Here is a 24,067-nt window from a genome sequence, read left to right as displayed (position 1 = left end):
ATGGGAGGGAGGGGAGAGATGAGAGATGCACGGGGGGGTGAGAGATGCACGGGGGGGGATGAGAGATGCACGGAGGGGGATGAGAGATGCACGGAGGGGGATGAGAGATGCACGGAGGGGGATGAGAGATGCACGGAGGGGGATGAGAGATGCACGGAGGGGGATGAGAGATGCACGGAGGGGGATGAGAGATGCACGGGGGTGAGCTGCACATGGGGGGGTGAGAGATGCACATGGGGGGGTTATGTTTACATAACTTTGTTGCCTTATGAAGGGCGGGGGGGGCCCCCAAAAATTTCTTGCACAGGGGCCCACTACAGTCTGTGTCCGCCCCTGGGATGAAGTAAATGCAGCTGAACAGCAGCTGTCAGGACAGCTGCCCTGTCCTGCTGCAGGGCGTGATGGGGCCTCAGTGATGCGGCTCCTGGCACAGCACATTATGTGGGGCTCCTGGCATAGCTCCTGGCGGGGACCTGGTCTATACTATATGATAAGTATGCACTAAACTCCAAATCCCTCCATTACCCCGCCCCCATATGACCAAAGCCCCGCCCACCCCACCCCCTCCTTGCTGGGCCATGGAAAAATGATCTTGCTTCAAGCCGGTCCCTGGTGCAAAAAAGGTTGGGGACCACTGCTCCAGATCACCAATTCTGCTGCTGTGGTGCGGTCATTAACTTTTTGTAGCCTTTGCCTCATATAGGTAAATTTCTCTTTGATCTCCCCCATCTGGCTGCTGAGTGAAGATAGCGCAGATCCATTCTGTGTTACAGCCATAAAAACATCTTTTATCATAGGCCCAGTTATGTGCTAATCTGTGTCCTGATGGAGAGTAGTGAGTTCTGACTGAGGCTGCAGGGCGCAGGAACTTTCAGAGTCATTTTCAGCAGTATTATAAAATTCCTCTGAGCGCGCAGAGAAGCGGTTAGATACCTCAGTAATTTGTATATGTGCCTCATTGCCGGTCTACGCTTCCGAGTCTGGAACTAGAGCAAAGCCAGCCTAAGTGCTGCGCCTGCAGCCACAGACTTTTCCACTCTTGTACCTGCTGAAGAAGCGCCAGCACTGTCTTGGAAGACTCCATCCACTACTTATCCCCAGAATTCTTCTGCCGCACATCCGCTCACATGTCCGGCCAAGCCATGCCCCTGAGCCACAGGGAAATTAAACCCCTTTTGGATGCGAGTCATAGACTTTTAAGGGAAAATTGAAGGGTAAATAGAGAATCTTGTGATTAAAAAAAAATACAACTTCTATTTTATATGTATGGGAAGCCATGAAGGCCGACCTTAGAGGAATATTTCCAAAATAAATCTCAGCAGCTGAATCCCGGACTAAGCAGCAGGATCAATTGGTGTTTCAGGAGTTGGGAGATGCAGAGAATGCGATAATCAGAGATCCAATGCCGGCTGCACAAAACAGGCTGAAAGCAGCTCCGGACCTGCTGAATCAGGTAACATTGCAGCTGCAGGAAGGAAGAAGCGGTTTCTAAAGCTTCCGGTCCTTTCCTTAGACTCTCAGAATTTATTAGATGAATCACTTGATATACAAGATCTAGAATGGGCACTGAGCTCAATGTCCAACGATAAAGCACTGGGAACAGATGGTCTTCCAGTGGAAGTATATAAGAGATATAAGGAAGTATTACTACCACTGCTATTCGAGATATACAATTCATGTTTTGAGGGGATCATTGCCCATGTCCATGCAGAAAGCCATAATTACGGTATGACCTAAACAAGGCTGTTCTTTTTTACAGTAGCGACCAAAATAATTAAGGCCAACTAATAGGCCGAAACGTCTTGTATTGTCACCATCCACGATTAGTTTGATACTTTTATTTCTTAATTTCTTATGTTAATAATGAATTTTTGCATCTTCACCTCCCGAGTGTGCGATGAATCATATTTGAACTATTGCAGCCCATGCCCATTACATCAGCACCTCAGCTGTGACAGAGTGCTCGCCAATCATATCCTCTCTATTATTCCATCCATAGACCATACTAAGGACTAAGGGGCACTTATTACAGGTGGAAGAATGGTCATTTCGGCAAACAGGAAAGGGTTCTTTACAGTTAGAGCAGTCAGACTGTGGAACACTCTACCATAAGAGGTAGTAATGGTAAACACTACGAAATTTAAAAAAAAGGGCTGGATGACTTCCTCAGTACATATAACATTGTGGGTTATAGATAATTTAGAGACAAAAATTTATAATTGGTGGAAAAAGGGTGAACTTGATGGACCTAGGTTTTTTTTCAACCCATGTAACATCCCCATGTTTCTATATGGCGACCTCCACCCCAGGACATTCAGAACATATCTTAGAAAATTCACCAAAATGGGGATGAAAACCAGAATAACATAAAAACCTTCCCTGGATCCATCTTAAACCCATCAGCCAATAAAATGAAACCCATGAATGAAATTTCCTGAACAGAAAAAACACATTTCATAAGTTTAGCAAAAATTTTATGAGAAATATATATCATTGTATCGTGTTAGCCAGTAGATAGAAAAATATTAAGATTTGAGAGTACTCAGTGGTTGATACCTTTTAATGGCTAACTGAAAAGATGGTAACAAATTGCAAGCTTTCAAGACTACTCAGGTATCTTCATCAGGCATACTTTAACACAATCTGAAGAGCCACATATTCATACACAGCAGGGCACAGGAATAATGCAATAGATAAGACAAGTGACATGAAGCAGAACTATCAGTATTGAAGAGGGAGAAGCAGTTGTGGCCGTAAATATTACCACAGTTCATAGATAAGGATTGTGAAAGTTTAATTGTCCTGTGATTGAGGTCTGGTCCATGATTGTGATGGTCCCAAAATGTTCTGAGGAGCACATTCCTTAGTTGATGTAGAAAGACATAAATCCATGCGATATACATACATTTATTGCTGCTCTGAGTGTGTCACGCCAGATGTGGGAAAGACTAAGTGAACACAGAGGGAAGAAGGAAAAGGAGCCCAGATACTAGGGAAAGGGGAAAGTGGAGACCTCCTAGTCTGGTCTAGGGTCACCCTGTCTCAACTACCATCACTATATTCAACAATTGAGCTACTATATTGGCTCCTCGCCAATCACCGCACGTGTGCCTCACCCTGGCTTTCCCTGGCGTATGGCAAAGGCTAGGGAAGGGAGGAGATGAGCACTAGTCGATCTCACTAAACTCTATAGAAAACAAGGGTAGACAAACATGGGGGAGATTGCTTAGCTTTAGACGAACTCCAGACAAATGGGCACTCAGCCTCAAGCTCCAGAGATGATGCAGTACTGCTCTTGCTAAGCCTTCACAAGTAGAAATGAATATAGCCGGCACCTCCCTCTCAGACACACCAGATATTTATACACCCAGGCCAGAGAGCTAATTAGCCAGAGGGAGGTAGCCGCTAGGTCCTAGAGACAGCCTCTCCTCTAAGAAGAGGTCTGTAATGCCAAACATAGAGATCTCCTGCAACCAACTGCAGGGCGACTATCTGTCACCTCTGATACACCCGTGACAGTGTGTCAAAGATTGTCATAAGATTGTACTCCCAAATTTTTTTTGTCTCTCTGAGATTTGAAGTTACATTTTAATACAAGTAATTTCATGTCCACGATGCTGTGATCAGGGATAAAAAAATGTTTGGCCACAGGTAGATCTATTCTTTTTTCTTTTATTGTGTGGCGATGAGAATTCATCCTTGTTCTAAGTTTTTGCCCTGTCTTCCCTACACACAGACACCCAGTTGAACATTTGGTACATATAATTAAGTACACGATATTAGATGTAATGCAGCTGAAATTACCTGGGATCTTGTGGTCCTGATGCTGGTTGGGAATCTTTATCTTGTCAGTGGTCATTATAAATAGACATGTTTTACATTTTTTTCTGGCTGCAGAGAAAAGTTCCTGTAGCTGTTGGAGAGGACTGCCTAAATCACAGAAGTGGGGGGTCTGGAAATATAGATTGTAATCGGGCATCTTTTTGTAATAATGGTTGTAATTTCCATGAAGCTCCCATTAGCACCTCCAGATTTGGATTTTAGGTGACTATGAGAGGCACCCGGTTGCTTTCTTGTTTAGTTTTGAAATGTAGATGATTCCTTGATATTCTGGTGGCTCTTGCAATCTGGTTTTCAATTGTTGTTTGGTGGTAGCCCTGGTTCAAAAAGGTGTTTCTGAGGCCACCAAGGTGTTTGCCTCTGTCCATAGGGTTGGAACATATCCAACTGTATCGGATGGCCTGGCTGTAGCCAATAGAGGTTATGTGTTTTGTATGGAAACTGACCCATTTAGGGGATGTTGGACGGTCAATTGGCTTCTGGTACATGGACGTCTCTATTTCATTGTTATGTAACTTAATGATGGTGTCCAAAAAGTTAATTTCAGTACAGAAGTAGTTGAGTGTTAAGTTGATGGTGGGATGAAATTGATTAAAGTGTTCAAGGAACTTCTTTAGATGTTGCTCAGAATATGTCCAGATGATTAAACTATAGTCAATTAGTAGTAGGTAGTAGGCCAGAGGCCTGATGTGACATGAGGACAAGAAGTCACATTCAAGCTTGGTCATGAAAATTTGCATACTGTTAAGCCATTACACTTCCTATTTCTGTACCAGTCTCCTGTAGATATATGTGGTTATCAAATTCAAAGTAATTGTGGGTGAGGATGAATTTTGTAAGTTTCACCAAAAAGCTGAAACTATCCTCTCCGTCTGTTTGCTTTCCCTTCCAGCAGCTTTTTCCACAGTTAGGTTTCTGGGAGGTCATACTTGTTCCTTTTATTTTTGATTCTCCATGGCTTGACTTCTTTGCCCTATATGAATGTGTTTTAGTTTCTCACCCACAGTTTTTATATCTTACTTCACACTTTCCTTTCCACTTGTTGACAGTGTGTTGCGGCCTCCCCTCTGGTTCCTCAGGAGGTACAAGAAAACCCTCAATGGCCTACTACGGAGTTAGATCTGAGGTGGTGTTTTAAGTTGTCAGCTAGGGTCTTTTTAGTCTATACAGAAACCAGTTGGGTGTAGTTGCGGCATTTTCCTGTGTGGGTTCTCCGGTGGCTATAAAGATGGGCTTTCTGGTTAAAACATTTTCCACATTCTGAACAGGAAAAAGGCTTCTCCCCTGTGTGAGTTCTCTGATGTTTGACAAGATTTGATTTCATTGCAAAACATTTCCCACATTCTGAACATGAAAATGGCTTCTCCCCTGTATGAGTTCTTTGATGTGCAATGAGATTTGATTTATTTCCAAAACATTTCCCACATTCTGAACATGAAAAAGGCTTATCACTTATGTGAGTTTTCTGATGTGCGACAAGACTTGATTTCTTTGCAAAATATTTCCCACATTCTGAACATGAAAATGGCTTCTCCCCTGTGTGGGTTCTTTGGTGTATTACAACATCTGATTCATGGATAAAACATTTTCCACATTCTGAACATGAAAAAGGCTTCTCCCCTGTGTGAGTTCTCTGATGTTTGATAAGATGTGATCTCTCTGTAAAACATTTCCCACATTCTGAACATGAAAATGGCTTCTCCCCTGTGTGAGTTCTCTGATGTGCAATAAGAGTTGATTTAATTGCAAAACATTTCCCACATTCTGAACATGAAAATGGCTTCTCCCCTGTGTGAGTTCTCTGATGTTTGATAAGATTTGCCTTCTTTGCAAAACATTTCCCACATTCTAAACATGAAAATGGTTTCTCTCCTGTGTGAGTTCTCTGATGTTTGTTCAGATCTGATTTCCCTGTAAAACATTTTCCACATTCTGAACAGGAAAAAGGCTTCTCCCCTGTGTGGGTTCTCTGATGTACGATAATATTTGATTTCCTTGTAAAACATTTTCCACATTCTGAACAGGAAAAAGGCTTCTCCCCTGTGTGAGTTCTCAGATGTTTGGTTAGCCTTGATTTCTCTGTAAAACATTTCCGACATTCTGAACATGAAAATAGCTTCTCCCCTGTGTGACTTCTCTGGTGACTATCAAGATCTGATTTATGGTTAAAACATTTCCCCTGCTTGAAACAAAAAAATCTATTCTCTGCTGTGTACGTTTTTTGATGTTTAAGAAAAGACTTTTTGAGAAGACTATTTCCATATTCTGAATGTGAAAATGGCTTTGTTGCTTTAGGAGCAGTTTGTTTCTGAATGCCTCTTTTGTAACTATGATTTTCCTTAGTAGTCGGTAATGAATCAGAAGACAGGACCTGTTTTAAAGAATCAGATGACAGATCTTCGCTGTGAAGGGATGATGGGATATCTGGAGTAATGGCATTCACTTCATTTGTATCCTGCGGGATCTCAAGATCATCAGATTTAAAAATTGAAGATGTCAGCTGTCCCTCTGATCTTCTGGTACAGTCATCTTCCAAGAATAAAACAAATTATTATTTTTGAATAAAATATCCTTGAGTTTTATATTTTTGAGCATTTCTACTTAAAGTGTCTGTAGAAATGGCAAGTTATGTAAAAACATTGAATGATTTACCAAGACAATGACAGTTCACAGCCCAATATAAAACCTCATAGGATGAACCAGTAGAGCGAGGTGTTCAAATGTTTGTTCATTCTGGATCCCAAATATGGAATCAAAAGCCACCAAACAATGTTATGTAGGGGAAAATAATACCAAGAAAAACTTCTACTCATCTCACAAAAAACAAGTCCCCACTCAGGCCCATCATCTGTCAGTGGAAAAACAGAAGTTTCCACATTATTAGGGTCTCAAAGGCTCTTGAAAAGCAACATGGCTTCCATAAACCAATCCAGCAATATCAGCTCTCCCAAAGTCAGATCTCCCCCTCACTTCAGAGCCTTGCAGTGCGCCCAAACCACATTTAGCATCCATGTATTCGGCATTACTATAGGGAGAAGAACCCACTTAATTTAAGGTGTGTGTCTCCTGGAGCACAATCTGGGCACTATGTGTTGGGAAATAAAATAGTATATTTGCAATTTTCACGCTCCAACATGCACTGCGTGTTAATTTCCGGAAAGTGGTTGTGCAGTCAAAATAGTCACTACTCCTATACATTAATTCACTGAGGGTTATAATATTCAAAATGGAGTCACTTTATGAGAATTTCTACTGCTCTGGTTTTCTGCCATTTTGTCATATTAGGGCTTCTGCAAATGGTGTGACCCATCTCCTCTGAGATCTGCTGCTGTGACGTCTGCTTCTTTCACCATACCTGTCCTCATTCATTCTGCAGAGAATCTGACTTTATGGTGTAGGTAATCAAATGCCCATGTTGTCTACTATTCGTAGGGGAAACTACTCAACACATCAGGGACCATATTGCCAGCCATAAATCCACGATTTGTTGTGGCAAAACCTTGTTACCACTACCCCATCATTTCTCAAGCGCCAAGTATGCAGTATCACAACTCAGGTTCCAGGTGATCGAACAAGTACCCAGACGAGGTGGTAACCATATTAAACTCCTTAAACAACGGGAGTGGTTCTGGATACACACCCTCCAGACACTGACAGAGAATGAAATAGATTGGCTAACTTGATTATCTTTTTTTCAGACACACTAGATCAGCTCTACAACCTCTCCTATTCCTCCTCTCCAGGCGAGTTCCAGAAACCCCCTTCCCCTCGCTTCCCCCTCCTATCTCCCTCTCCACCCCTTCCCCTCTCCCTTCTCCTCACCCTCTTACACACAGCTCCCATATATCATTCTAGCAAACCTAATTACATACAAGGGGCATGGCCTCACACTATTTAGTTTCATACAGGACTCCATATATTCCTTACACCACCCCCCTCCATTATTCCTTTCATCCACAGCACCAATTGACCCAACCAGCACAATTTTATTCCCCCACCCAGATCAACCTCACTTTTGCCCCTCATCGATACACCATGATGACAACATAACAGAACTGAGTATGTATAATAATTCACTAGCGCAGGAATAAGGCTGGAGATATACTAATAAATTTGTATATTTTATCGGTTTAAAATGGATTACACCACGAACGTGCCATAATAAGGACTTTTCTCTCCAAGTCACCCCTGGACTCTTTCCTGAGGTAATTGATTTAATTAAAAGTTACAATTCCTAATAAAATTATATGTTCTTTATTCTAACCTATTTTACCTTACCTATATTGTTTCTTTGATTCTAAAAGTCACCGGACCAAAAAGACCACTTGGACAATAGTAACTCGCTTCTTAAAAAGCTATCTACCAACATCCTCTTTTTCTTCCCGGTAGGTGTGGTACCACCAAACCCTTACCTGTAGACATAATTTTGAAATTAACTAATTTTCAATATTTTAGCTTTCTCTACCACCGAGAAAATACACCAACACAGAGGACCACTAACCATCCTTCCTTCCTCACCAGCGGGTAAGATCGGTTACTCCTGCTATCTGCACACCACATTCTAAACCATTTGTCTTCTAACTAGGAAAGAAACTACTACCAGGACCTTAACCTCAACCTCAACCGGACAAATTATCTGAAATACAGGAGGAAAATTACTATCCCACCACTCTACCCTCCACATTTGACCGTATCTCCAACAGGCTATATTTTATCCTCTTTACACCCCGGATTTTACTTTTGTAATGTATTTTAAACCAATACTAATAAATTTGTATATTTTATCTCATTAGTATATCTCCAGCCTTATTCCAGCGCTAGTGAATCATTATGCATACTTTGTACATTCACTTTCCCTGACAGTGTGAGGATACTGTCCCACTTGCTGCAGGAATAATAAGCCTACCTGCCAGCGTTAATCCTCTCTAAAAAAATTACCATAACAGAACTATCGCATATAGCCTAACGCGCATGCGCAGTCTTCACCAGACGCCATGGATATGCTACACATGTGACACAGCCATACGGGAGGACAGGCCCGCCCCAACAGACCCACTCTCCCTGCCACATCACCTGCCTGTGACGCAACTTCCAGGGAGGGGGGGAGTTTGAGCGCACGCACTTACGGTCTGGCGGTAATCACGGAAACATACATAAACCCTCCAACCGCAACAAGAGACAGATGCACAAGATGAAGGTGCGGGAGCGCCTATTCACAGCTCCGTTAAAGGTACCCACCCAGCACATTTTGAGCCGTCAGGCAAGCCACCTGGCCACATGCCTCTATACTGATCTGTTTGGGGACCTGTACTCCCTATATGTCTCTGCCCTGTTACTTATTAAGCTTTATTACTTATCTGAGTGGGGACCTATATTCCTCATATGTCTCTACCCCATACCTAACATAACTTTATATGCATCTATTTGGTGACCCATTTTCCTTATGTCTCTGCCCTGATACCCAACTTCTTTACCACCTAAGCTCTATCATTCTTCTCCTTGGCCCTCCTCCGGCTCCTTTGCTCCTCCACTTAATCATTAATCTTTTTGCTTCCATTGTCCCATCTTTTTACCAATGACTTACCATGTGGCCAGAATATCAGCAATACTTACCTGCAGGACGGATGTCCTAGAAGCCGCTGAAGATTGTCGCACAATTACAAGTACATTCATGATGAGCATATGAAAGGCTCATGTATATAATTTCTGTATACATGTAAATATATATGTGTCTTCACATTTATGTATTGTTTCTCTTTTTTCACAGCGACATTACGAATAAGACTGACAGGGTCGAAACGTTAAAATTGATATGTGTCGCATATCCCTGCACCTTTTTAGGTCAGCGCTTATGTCTGAATCACCATATGTGAAATAAACTGTTAGCATACCAAAAGGATGGTGTGGTGAATCACTACCTACAGATATTCATTCTGCAGACGGCGCTGGTGATGGAGGAGACGTCAGAACCAGAAGCTCTGGGCGGCGCAGGCTCTGTCCAGCCACTAAGATTAGGGTTGCTTGGACCTGTAGTACCCTCCAGTCTGGCAGTATGGGGGTGTGTGCTGTCCAGCTGGAGTAATCTGCTCCCTGCTTCAGCCAACTGGAAAGCACCGCACCCTACTAAAGCTGGAAGGATATTGCCGGAAGCTGCTAGATACAGCCTTGTTCTCCTCTGGTTCAGTCCTCTGTGCTCAGCTCCCGGCTTGTGTATTTGTTTCCTGTTGTGACCCCGGTCCGTTTACTGACTACTCTTGTGTGATTTTGTATTTTCTCTGCTCTCCTGGTTCTGACCCGGTTACCTGACTATTCTTCTTCCCATCTCACTCCACAGAACAGCAGGTAACACCGTGGCCCAAGCCTGGGGGTCTCTGTGTAACTCCAGATCCATGTAGAGGGGTTAAAGAATGTTGAGCCAACCAATCCCTGGGCTCTATAAAACAGAGGAGATAGCGCCAAACCTGTTCGTGGTGGCCATCTTTTGCGCTGCCAGGTGACCATGAACAGTGCCCCAATACATTGTGTCTGCAAACTATTCCAGCAAAATCTGCTTTCAAATAGCTAAATGTCGCTCCTTTCCTTCTTAACCTGCCATGTGCTCAGACAGTAGTGTATAACCGTATATAGGGTATTGTGCGATCAAGAGCCACCATGGGCAGCACGGTGGCTCTGTGGTTAGCATTGCAGCCTTAGAAAAATCCGGAATCCCCGGCGAAACGCGCGTCAGGGATGACTCCTGATAGTTTCATCAGACAGTATTATGCCATATTTGACCGCACTATAGAGTGCTGCATAAAACCAGATTTACCCCGTTTTAGCTGTCAGCTCTGTTAGATCTGACAGACTGTTGACATAGTTGAAATTGTCTCTCACGCTGATCATACCCACACACGTGTTGACAGCGTGGGAGAGGCCGATAGTGGCATATGCTAGCCGCATCTGATATCTAAATCGGCAGAAAGCGTGTTGGATCTCCTGCACAACCAGGAGATCGTGACTTAGTTGGATCGCTTGCTTCTCCTGCTGACCATCAATTCTTGTGCAGACAGCGTGAGAGAGACTGTCAGTGGCATAGCTGAGCCGCTTGTGCTCTTAAGCTGGCTAAGTCTGTTATATTGCCGGAGTTATTTCACTGCCGACAGCACTACTGGAGATGCGAGTGGAATTATTAAGGATCCATTACACAGATTGTGTGACAGGTGCAATAGTGTGCCCTGATAACCTCTGCACAAGGGCTCATTACACTTATATCTATCAGACCTGCCACACTTTTGAAGTCACTTTATAATATGGGGAGTGTATCCAACGGGCTAGGAGAATTTTTTACTATTGAATTCACGCTGGCAAATTGAGCCTTTATTTAATAAAATCTCTCCTGGCTGAGGATACTATCATAATTCAGCACACCCTTGATATAATCTATGGCATTCATTTTATAAGCATAAACCCAGCCATCAATTATAAGGGACATTGGCTAGGGGCTTATTTTATTAATAATTTGATTCACCGTCTGACTCTATCAGTAATTTAGTGGATCATGACTCCATTTATATAATCATGATCCATGATACATCCCTAATGGGATGTATGATTTACCAGGTTTTAATATTATTATTTAACAAAGAATTTCACTTTTACTCACACCCTTTTCCCTTTCCTAATTGTTTACTTGTAATTTGGTGGTGTTCACCTCTGTGAGTACTGTCTGATGAGATCAGACAATACTTTGACTATAGAATTGCAGCCTTGCAGCGCTGGGGTCCTGGGTTCAAATCCCACCAATGACAACAAAGGAGTTTGTATGTTCTCCCCGTGTTTGCGTGGGTTTCCTCCAGGTTGTCCGGTTTCCTCCCACACTCCAAAGACATCCTGATAGGGAATTTAGATTGTCAGCCCCAATGAGAACAGTGCCGATAATGTCTGTAAAGCGCTGTGGAATTAATGACGGTATATAAGCGAGTAAAATAAATAAATAAGCTGGAAAATAATTAGTAAGGTCCATTTGTTTCCTATTATCCTTTGTGAAGAATTCCAAAGTTATCACCATATAAAGTGACACACGTCAGATTTGAAAAATGGCCCTGATTAGAAACACAAAACTGTCTGCGGAGTGCGAAGGAACCTGTGAAAAAAAATATTTTTTTTTAATCTATGTTACATCCCCAACAACAACCTATGTATAAGGGGAGAAACCCAACACTAAACCGGAGTCGCACTCATTTATGGTGGAGCCATTGGAGCTACTATGAGTCCTGACCAGGAGAGTAGAGAAAGTATTAGTGCTCCCCATTTCAGGAGAGATTGTGCAGTAATCTGAATTCCTTAGGATTGAAAACATAATGTAATTTATGACGTGGAGTGAATCCATGAAACCAGGGCTCGAGCCATGCCAACACATCTCCTGCAGGCGTGAATAAATGTATATTACATCCATCAGCCACGCACAGCTTAGAGATATATCATGGCACAGGTGTAATGTTTTTTTATGTAGTTTATCGCGATCCTGTTTGAAGTTAGTTGGTTTTAAAATAAAGTGTAAACTCAGGATAAAGGGAAACTCTGTTGTTATTGTACAGAAATTCACACTTGGCCTCACTGCACATTTAATGTTGTTGATCAAAAAAGCGAAGTTTGGCCAGAAAGACTGGACCTGGTCTTGTAGGGACCATATGAGCACATTCAGCAGCACAGAAGGGAGAGAAGGTAGATTCATCCAATAAGATATCACGGATCTAGGAAGCCAACACCATCATTACCCTCCGCTTTCTCTTACAGTCCCATCAGAATATTTTTCTTCAAGTGATTTTCTAACTTGTCAGCACATTCTACGTATGCTGTCATATGGGCAGGTAACGGTCAGCATCTTCTAATTCCAGGGGGTAGGTGGATCTTTCAGATTGTAAGTTCCATAGAAAAGAGCTTTCACAATTTCCCCAAGTAATTAGAACATTTTTCATATGGAGGCGAATGTTATGCTCTAGTAGCAAAATGGCGATCACACGATTGTGATATGGCCAGACTACATCACCGATAAAGCAGCCATAGCTGGTGACAGAGAAGAATCTGTGACTTCTCTGCATTTAGTGGTCACTACTCACCTGGGTAGTCATATGTAGGAATCTCCTCTTTACACCGCTCATCACCCCATACATATGTCTCTGTAGTATTAATATGGGTCAGATCTTCACCCTGAAACAAATATTGTAAAAGTCACAGACAGATGGAGAAATCACATCTATGATCAGCTCTAATCCTGCCATCTCCACCGTCCTCATTACACAAATATAAAACATATAATACTGGTGGATAAAACAAGACTGAACACAAGACCTTCACAGCCATCTACACATCATAGGGGAGATCTCATGACACCTTCTCTCCATCTACCTGATGATCCTGAGGAACATTAGGATCTTCTTGTTTACAGTCCTGTGGAAGAAGAGGACGGGGACATCTCTCTGGTGTTGTCCTCTTACTGGATAGATCTGGAGGAAACACATACAGGGACTGAATTCATTCTTTACATACAGATAATTATAGGCCGTGTGTATTTAGTCCTATTACCTGGTGATGTGAGGGGCTGGGGAACCTCCATCATGACGTTCTTGTACAGATCTTTGTGTCCTTCTAAATACTCCCACTCCTCCATGGAGAAATAGATGGCGACATCCTGACACCTTATAGGAACCTGACACATACAATGATACCGTCATCCCCCCAATCCCTTAATAGTGTTACTGTATAATGTCCCAGCATTCCCAGCAGTGTCACCTCTCCAGTCAGCAGCTCAATCATCTTATAGGTGAGTTCTACGATCTTCTGGTCATTGATGTCCTCATGTATCAAGGCTTGAGATGGAGGCCCTGTGATTGGGCTTAGGGGTCTTCCCCATCCCTCAGACACAGGATCCTGACAGCGCTCACTAGAGGTCTTCTTCACTACTGTGTAATCCTGGTTATGGAGAGACACATTAATAAATCTCACTATAGACATTTCCAGAGTCCTCACCTCTCCAGTTCTGTCCATCTGTTATTCCCATAGATAAGAATGATGTAATGTGAAGTCATCAGAATCTCTCACCTCTCCAGTAAGCCGGAAGATGATCTCTAGGGTGAGGTGTAATATCCTCTCTGCCATCTTGTCTCTGTCCATATCCATCCTTGATGGGTGATTCACAAAAATTCTGTCAATATAGAAGATGTCCACTGAGAGGATCTGATATTGTAGTGACCTAAATAGGAAGACAATGAGACGATGGAACATCATAAAGAATTCCGTGTAATAATACAATTACTGGACACAATAAGGGAAATATATCAGGAGATAGAAGGTGTAGATGTTGTATTCTCTAGTCTTGTATGGATTTGAACATAAGTTGAATTGCAGAAAAAGACATCTCCTCCATGCTCCCAATCACTGGCTAAGTTGACCACTGCTTAGCCAACTGATTAGCGGTAGCTGTAATCACAAGTGCGCAGGAAATACAGAGACTGGTGGGGGACCCAAGCAGCAATGGTATTCTTATTAGTTTACAACATTCTGCTTTTACCCTGTCATGTATTAATGAAACCTATATATTTTAGGCCACAGACAACAAGCAGTTTCTTCCTCGGAGTCTGCAGCTGAATAAGTTTCTCATAGACTTATCTTCCATAACGCTAATTCTTGTATCATTTACTGACATTGGAATCGGCATTAGCAATACTACAGGAGATATTCATTACACGTGACATGAGAAATAACTACTTCATGATGAGGACGACATCTTCTACTATAACTCCAGAAACATATTTGGCCAGAGTCCTTCACTGACTACATCACCACTAGTCATCTATATGAAAGTTTCCCATCTTTCCGAGGCTGTAATCTTTTTATCAAATTAGATCTCATGTATAAAAGTTTGCTTGTAAGAACACCAACACAGGAGTGGTTTAATGCTAATGTCTCCATGTACGGTGTTTTTTTTTTCTGGATAGGTCATAGAAAATATTAAAAATCTCTGAAGTTAATCGCCTCCCTCCTTCCCTCTGTCATTTGCAATCTGAGCTGACACTCTTAGGTGGAAGATTGTACAAATTACACTGGTCAACAAATTGTAACTTTTTTTCTGTTTCCTGTTTTAAAACATGTAGTCCATGTATTTTGAGGCGCTGATTTCAGAAATGTAAATCAGAATTTCTGTAGCATGTACCATTCCCGAGATCTTTTAATTTTACGATTATGATTAGGACAGTACGTAGTGCATAATAAATTGGCACTTATATTAAACTTTTTATTTCAGAAGTGTATTTTTTGTAGAAATAACCAATGGAATTCATAATATGGACTCTCTTTATTATAATATACAGCACTTAAGTCCTGTCCAATCATGCACTGCATTAGTTGTGCACTCTCAGGCACGTCCAGACACAACTGTCAGACTTTGGTCTATTTCCAAGTAGCATTATATAATAACAGCAGTAACGACGCTGTAATCTTCATGAGTTTCTTCTGTTTTGAGAAAATTTCATAAAGGAGCAAAACGGTTTAATAAGTAATGAGTTGTAGAATATCGCGTCAATGTCGCAATAGTAATGAGCTCTTTTGTTATATATGTGGAGATTATACCCTTAAAGCCCAGAAAAGGAGTATAACTGCAGTTGTTAAGAAGGCATAGGAGTTATATTTTGGATGCAAAATTGGTGACCAAGACAGAGCAAGGGCTACTCATATATGCTGCTCATCTTGCACTACGAGTTTGAGGTCTTGGCTGAAGGGTGTGCGACCATCGATGCCATTTAACATTCCAATGATCTGGAGGGATCAGAAGGACCATATAACCGATTGTTACTTCTGCACGATGAATGTATCCGGTTTTTCCTTCTAAGAACAGGAGGTCTATTGAATATCCCAACCTTGCTTCTGCAATTTGACCAGTGGCGCACAATGAAAGTCTGCCAGTTCCAAAACCACCGCCGGTGTGGAGAATAGAAGAGGGCGATGAAATGATGGTTGATTCATTAGAGATGGAACCTGCTGCTGATTCAGATTTCGAACCATCAATATCAACTGCTCCACGTTTAATATCTCAAGCAAGACTCAACGATCTGGTCAGAGATTTGGGTTTATCAAAGAGTCAGGCAGAACTACTTGGATCAAGGTTGCAAGGGTGGCATCTGTTGCAGCCAGGTACAGAAATTTCAGTATTTTGCAGTCGTCATGAAGATTTAACCAAATATTTCAGTCAACCTGACTGTCTCACTTTTTGCAGTGATATTACTGGATTGTTTTCTGTCCTTGGAGTTGACCATGACCCAAGGGAATGGCGACTGTTCATTGATTCATTGGCCTTAAGTTTTAAGGCTGTCTTGCTACACAATGGTAATGTCTACTCTTCGATACCTATCGGACATGTCGATCAGTATGAAGGAGACCTATGAGAATATGCAGATGCACATTCAATAATCAAGGTACAAATGGAATATATGTGGTGATCTCAAGGTAGTTGCAATTTTATTAGGTTTACAGATGGGATACACTAAGTACTGTTGTTTCCTTTGGGAATGGGACAGTAGCGCAAGAGACTCACAATATATCAGGAAGGACTGGCCACTACGCAATAAATTTATTCCAGGGCAGAAGAATGTTAAACACGAACCATTAATAGATGAAAAGATGATATTCCTTCCACCTTTGCACATCAAAATGGGATTAATGAAGAACTTTGTCAAAGCAATGAACAAGCAAACTGAAGTCTTTGCTTACTTGTGACAGAAGTTTCCATGCATCAGTGATGCCAAGATAAAAGAGGGTGTTTTCATTGGCCCACAAATCCGAGAGCTAGTAAATGATAGTAAGGCTAAGTGCCCACGATGCAGAAACGCTGCATATTTTTTCCACATCTCCCTGGCAGGAAAAAAGCATGCGTTTTTCCTGCCAGGTAGAAGCGTTTGTCAAGCGTTTTTGCATGCATTTCCGCATGCGGGTTATCAAGCTCTTTTCCAAGCGATTTTAGCATCACTTGGAAAAGTGCTTGACAACTTGATCACGCTATATAAATCCATGCAACCGGCATGGATTTATATAGTGTGACCAAGTAATAGTAAAAAAAAAAAAGAATAAGAATGGTAAAAAATAAAAAATAAAGATTATACTTACCTTCCGATGGCCCCCGGTCTCCTCAGCGATGCGACCGGTGTGTTGGACGGCTCGCGATGGTCTAAAAGGACCTTCCATGAGCCGCCCAACACACCGGACGCATCGCTGAGGAGACCGGGGGCCACCGGAAGGCAAGTATAATCTTTATTTTTTATTTTAAATTCTTTTTTACACAGGTACTATGGTACCCGGGTCTGCTTGAAAAACGCATAGTGGGCATGCGGCCTTTCTTTGATGGTCTTCTGCATGGTGCAGAACATGTAGCATGGTCGGCCTTCAAGAATGTCGTTTTCAACTTTCTAGGCAACTACAAGGTGCCAAACTATGCTGAACAGTTTGAAAGTTTTCTTCAGGCTTACAAGTCAATGAAGTGCAACATATCACTTAAAATACATTTCCTTCATTCACACATTGACTTTTTCCCAACAAACCTAGGCACTGTAAGTGATGAACATTGTGAAAGGTTTCATCAAGACATTTCCTAGATGGAAAATAGGTACCAGGGGAGGTGGAGGCCCTCGATGCTGGGTGACTATTGTTGGAATCTTGCCTGTGAATTATCGGACAGTGATTATAAAAAAAATCAATGGCAAAACATTTCTAAACTTGATCGCTGTTGCTGACTTTTGAATTCGGAATATCACATACCACCACAAATTTGACAGTATTCAATGCATACATAATTGCATTTTTCTCAAAAATCTTAAGTGATAGAGCAATTCTGAAGTTATTTCTCAGCATGACAATTCCGATAAGATTCACCCAATTTCATGCTGAAAAAAAAGCCTTGCTGAACAGTGTTACCTATAGTGTGAAGTGAACCAGCCTAATCAACATGCAGGCCGTCCCTTGTGAAGTAAGAGGATTAAAGTAGACACCTCACAAGGATTCCAGTAAGACAAACAGCTGACAGTCTCCAAGACTTAGACAAGAAACTAATACCAGTAGGAAATTGAATGTGGCCGAACAGTGAATCAGCTTAATTAACATGCAAGAGCTTCTTGTAGGGAAAAGACTATGAGGATGTGTATTGTGCATAGACAAAGAGTGCACATTAACCTATCTGTTCAGACAGGAAAAGGTCTATCAAGGATAAAAGGGATCTCTCACACTCTTTAGAAATAGCCATGGTCACCCAGCATACACATTCCTTTCATCAGCACAGCTTCAGCAGTCAGGATGTCTCCGAATGAAAATATAAAATATTGGAATATACATAAATCCAATATTAATGAGAAATACATTTCCAGCACATGGGCTAGCCAGAGAAAAGGATACATATTTTCTCATAACTGTAGCCCCTCTGCCAATGAGCCATAAATGCACAGTGGACACATAATTGACAACAGCTATGCCATTTTTGGTCTCTAAGTAAAAATAAAATCCTTATGGAAAATATGGTGTCAATCTACAACTTCTGCGATCATCCAGAGAGGCGTTATCACATAAGTTGGGGATTCCATAAAATCATGAAGTGCTGAGACCAGCCCACAACCTGGCCCATGTATGAGAGATACACATCATGTATGCAGGAAACCCCGTTCACAAAATGGCCATTTGAAGTGCTCTCCTTCAGCTAAACTGAATCGTCTCTGCGATCGGTGTAGTAAGTTCTCTTGTTAATCCCTTTTATTTTCTGTAACTGTATATGCTGTAGGTACTGTGGGAGTATTTTATCTAGAGGCTTAATGACCGCAGTCACCGCTACGACCGGGCCTAGCCAATGCTAGCCCCTGTTTCAGCTAGATGTGTGTCCTCGGACACACATTCATACCAACATAGTAATGTAGGTTGAATAAAGACCTAGGTGCATCCAGTTCAACCTTCCTTATCTTTTTATACATCCTACAGTCTTGTTTGCTTTTGCGGCTGCTGCTTGACATTAAGTACTGCTGCTCAGCTTACTTGTACCCAGAATACCCAAGGCCTTCTCCTGTTCTGTAGTCCCAAGTATACTCCCATATAATGTATATGCAGCAATAGAATTACTCCGACCTAGTTGCATTACTCTACATTAAACCTCATCCGCCAAGTGTTTGCCCATTCAGTCATCTTATCCAGATCGTTCTGCAATATCATAATGTCAAGATCAGATTTTAATATTCTACATACTTTGATGTCGTCAGCAAAAACTGACACTTTACTCTCAATCCCATCCCCAAGGTCATTAATAAAGAGGTTAAAAAGAATCGGTCCTAGTACAGATCACTGCAGCACCCCACTGCTGACTATATCCTAAAATGTAGTATATCCCTCCATGTTTGTCACACAGTCATGGCTTTCATCCAGCTAGGTTTCCGTAATACCCACCACATCGTATTCTGTGACCGATATAAGAGTCTCCAGTTCATTCATTTTGTTTGCGAGACTTCTTGCATTTGCCAGCAGATATTTAATATTATTAGCACATTTATTACACTTACTCAGCTCCCTACTTTCCTTGCATATCCCAGCCCCTCCTAGATCCTCATTGACCCCTACTACCTCACTCCCATCTTGTCAGTGTGCCACAATACACGCTGCCGACCAATCAGAGGCCATCAGATGAAGTCAGCGTACACGTGACTAGAGGCGCATGGAAGTGACGTCATGCGCTCCCGTCGCTTGCACGCTGAAGCCAGCTGCCAGCTCCATAAAAATATGCAGCGCGACAGAGTGAAGGTGAGTATAATGTGTTGTTTTTTTTTTTAAATCAGTGAGTACATGGTACCCTAGGCCATAGTACTACATGCACGACTGTGGGCTGTGCATTACGCTACATGGACGACTGTGGGCTGTGCATTACGCTACATGGACGACTGTGGGCTGTGCATTACGCTACATGGACGACTGTGGGCTGTGCATTACGCTACATGGACGACTGTGGGCTGTGCATTACGCTACATGGACGACTGTGGGCTGTGCATTACGCTACATGCACGACTGTGGGCTGTGCATTACGCTACATGCACGACTGTGGGCTGTGCATTACGCTACATGCACGACTGTGGGCTGTGCATTACGCTACATGCACGACTGTGGGCTGTGCATTACGCTACATGCACGACTGTGGGCTGTGCATTACGCTACATGCACGACTGTGGGCTGTGCATTACGCTACATGCACGACTGTGGGCTGTGCATTACGCTACATGCACGACTGTGGGCTGTGCATTACGCTACATGCACGACTGTGGGCTGTGCATTACGCTACATGCACGACTGTGGGCTGTGCATTACGCTACATGCACGACTGTGGGCTGTGCATTACGCTACATGCACGACTGTGGGCTGTGCATTACGCTACATGCACGACTGTGGGCTGTGCATTACGCTACATGCACGACTGTGGGCTGTGCATTACGCTACATGCACGACTGTGGGCTGTGCATTACGCTACATGCACGACTGTGGGCTGTGCATTACGCTACATGCACGACTGTGGGCTGTGCATTACGCTACATGCACGACTGTGGGCTGTGCATTACGCTACATGCACGACTGTGGGCTGTGCATTACGCTACATGCACGACTGTGGGCTGTGCATTACGCTACATGCACGACTGTGGGCTGTGCATTACGCTACATGCACGACTGTGGGCTGTGCATTACGCTACATGCACGACTGTGGGCTGTGCATTACGCTACATGCACGACTGTGGGCTGTGCATTACGCTACATGCACGACTGTGGGCTGTGCATTACGCTACATGCACGACTGTGGGCTGTGCATACGCTACATGCACGACTGTGGGCTGTGCATTTACGCTACATGCACGACTGTGGGCTGTGCATTACGCTACATGCACGACTGTGGGCTGTGCATTACGCTACATGCACGACTGTGGCTGTGCATTACGCTACATGCACGACTATGGGCTGTGCATTACGCTACATGCACGACTATTGGGCTGTGCATTACGCTACATGCACGACTATGGGCTGTGCATTACGCTACATGCACGACTATGGGCTGTGCATTACGCTACATGCACGACTGTGGGCTGTGCATTACGCTACATGCACGACTATGGGCTGTGCATTACGCTACATGCACGACTATGGGCTGTGCATTACGCTACATGCACGACTATGGGCTGTGCATTACGCTACATGCACGACTATGGGCTGTGCATTACGCTACATGCACGACTATGGGCTGTGCATTACGCTACATGCACGACTATGGGCTGTGCATTACGCTACATGCACGACTATGGGCTGTGCATTACGCTACATGCACGACTATGGGCTGTGCATTACGCTACATGCACGACTATGGGCTGTGCATTACGCTACATGCACGACTATGGGCTGTGCATTACGCTACATGCACGACTATGGGCTGTGCATTACGCTACATGCACGACTATGGGCTGTGCATTACGCTACATGCACGACTATGGGCTGTGCATTACGCTACATGCACGACTATGGGCTGTGCATTACGCTACATGCACGACTATGGGCTGTGCATTACGCTATATGCACGACTATGGGCTGTGCATTACGCTAATGCACGACTATGGGCTGTGCATTACGCTACATGCACGACTATGGGCTGTGCATTACGCTACATGCACGACTATGGGCTGTGCATTACGCTACATGCACGACTATGGGCTGTGCATTACGCTACATGCACGACTATGGGCTGTGCATTACGCTACATGCACGACTATGGGCTGTGCATTACGCTACATGCACGACTATGGGCTGTGCATTACGCTACATGCACGACTATGGGCTGTGCATTACGCTATATGGAGGACTATGGGCTGTGCATTACGCTATATGGAGGACTATGGGCTGTGCATTATACTATATGGAGGACTATGGGCTGTGCATCATACTATATGGAGGACTATGGGCTGTGCATTATACTATATGGAAGACTATGGGCTGTGCATTACGCTATATGGAGGACTATGGGCTGTGCATTACGCTATATGGAGGACTATGGGCTGTGCATTACGCTATATGGAGGACTATGGGCTGTGCATTTACGCTATATGGAGGACTATGGGCTGTGCATTACGCTATATGGAGGACTATGGGCTGTGCATTACGCTATATGGAGGACTATGGGCTGTGCATTATACTATATGGAGGACTATGGGCTGTGCATTATACTATATGGAGGACTATGGGCTGTGCATTATACTATATGGAAGACTATGGGCTGTGCATTATACTATATGGAAGACTATGGGCTGTGCATTATACTATATGGAGTACTATGGGGAGTGTATTATACTATGTGGAGTACTATGGACTGTGCATTATACTATGTGGAGTACTATGGGCTGTGCATTATACTATATGGAGGACTGTGGGCTGTGTATTATACTATATGGAAGACTATGGGCTGTGCATTATACTTCTGCTATGGGGTCCCATGACTTCTAAGTTCGTACCTGGTAAGTATAAGGCTAAGTGCCCAAGATGCAGAAATGCTGCATATTTTTTCCGCTTCTCCCTGGCAGGAAAAAGGCGTGCTGTTTTTACATGCATTTTTCCCGCCAGGTAGAAGAGTTTGTCAAGCGTTCTTCACATGCATTTCTGCATGCAGGTTATCAAGCACTTTTCCAAGCGATTTTAGCATCACTTGGGAAAAGTGCTGACAACTTGTTCACACTATATAAATCCATGCAACCGGCATGGATAGTAGTGTGGACCAAGTTAGTTAAAAAAAAAAAAAAAAGAATAAGAATGGTAAAAAATAAAAAAAGATTATATTTTCCTTCCGGTCTTGGGCGGCTCGCGGTGGTGTGAAGGACCTGCGATGACGTCATTGAGTGACAGGTCACATGACTCAATAACGTCATGGCAGGTCCTTCACAACAACGCGACCCATAGAGCAGACCAGACGGAGGGGAGAAAACACCGGGAGGACATCGGAAGGTAAGTAGAATCTTTTTTTTTTATTTTAAATTCCTTTTTTTTAACAGGTTCTATGGTCCACTCTCCTCCAGACCTGGGTACCATCCGCACATTGAACCGTGTGATATCCGCATGTGCAGATGCAGTGATGTGGATGTCACGCGGTCCAATGCAAGTCAATGGCAGCGATTACGGCACATAGCCTTATAGAACATTTTTTTACTATACATTAAACGGGGGATATAAATACCACGATAGGGGACATATCAGGATGAAGTGGGAGGGAAGGGTCAGTCGAAATCTTTGCACCGGGGCCAATCAGACCCTAGTTACACCACTGATTATACTGTGTGGGGGGGATTATGGCACTGTGGGAACATTATACTGTGTGAGGGCATCATACATACTCCATAAGGGGCATAATGGGGGCATTACACTGTGTGGGGGCATCATACATCCTGCATAAGGGGCAAAATGGGGGCATTACACTGTGGGGCATCATACATGCTGTATAAGGGGCATAATGGGGGCATTACACTGTGGGAGGCATCATACATCCTGCATAAGGGGCATAATGAGGGCATTACACTGTGTGTGGGCATAATGGGGGCATTACACTGTGTGGGGGCATCATACATACTCCATAAGGAGCATAATGGGGGCATTACACTGTGTGGGCGCATCATACATACTGCATAAGGGGCATAATGGGGGCATTACACTGTGGGGCATCATACATCCTGTATAAGGGGCATAATGGGGGCATTACACTGTGGGAGGCATCATACATCCTGCATAAGGGGCATAATGGGGGCATTACAATGTGTGGGGGCATCATACATCCTGCATAAGGGGCAAAATGGGGGCATTACACTGTGTGGGGGCATCATACATCCTGCATAAGGGGCATAATGGGGGCTTTACACTGTGTGGGGGCATCATACATACTGCATAAGCGGCATAATGGGGGCATTACACTGTGTGGGGGCATCATCCATAATGCATAAGGGGCATAATGGGGGCATTACACTGTGGGGGGCATCATACATCCTGCATAAGGGGCATAATGGGGGCATTACACTGTGTGGGGGCATCATACATCCTGCATAAGGGGCATAATGGGGGCATTACACTGTGTGGGGCGTCATACATCCTGCATAAGGGGCATAAAGGGAGCTTTACACTGTGTGGGGGCATCACACATACTGCATAAGGGGCATAATGGGGG

General features: G+C 43.4%; 1 protein-coding gene across 1 annotated transcript in view; it reads right to left on the bottom strand.

The window, feature by feature from the left end:
• The window catches only part of LOC141192389 (uncharacterized), a 208,977-nt gene that overhangs the window by 16,437 nt on the left and 168,473 nt on the right, over window positions 1–24,067 (bottom strand). Inside the window, exons 2-7 of the mRNA XM_073661908.1 lie at window positions 13,921–14,071; window positions 13,612–13,791; window positions 13,405–13,528; window positions 13,228–13,325; window positions 12,939–13,029; window positions 5,009–6,369 (exon numbers count right to left, since the gene is read on the bottom strand). Coding sequence (XP_073518009.1) covers window positions 5,009–6,369; window positions 12,939–13,029; window positions 13,228–13,325; window positions 13,405–13,528; window positions 13,612–13,791; window positions 13,921–14,071 — 2,005 coding nt within the window. The remainder of the gene's footprint in view (window positions 1–5,008; window positions 6,370–12,938; window positions 13,030–13,227; window positions 13,326–13,404; window positions 13,529–13,611; window positions 13,792–13,920; window positions 14,072–24,067) is intronic.

Source organism: Phyllobates terribilis, unplaced genomic scaffold, assembly GCF_046119375.1.
Source record: "Phyllobates terribilis strain yellow unplaced genomic scaffold, ASM4611937v1 Scaffold_60__1_contigs__length_8166268, whole genome shotgun sequence".
Lineage (NCBI taxonomy): Eukaryota > Metazoa > Chordata > Amphibia > Anura > Dendrobatidae > Phyllobates > Phyllobates terribilis.
The sequence above is the reverse complement of the archived record's forward strand: the minus strand, read 5'-3'. Positions and strand labels throughout refer to the sequence as shown.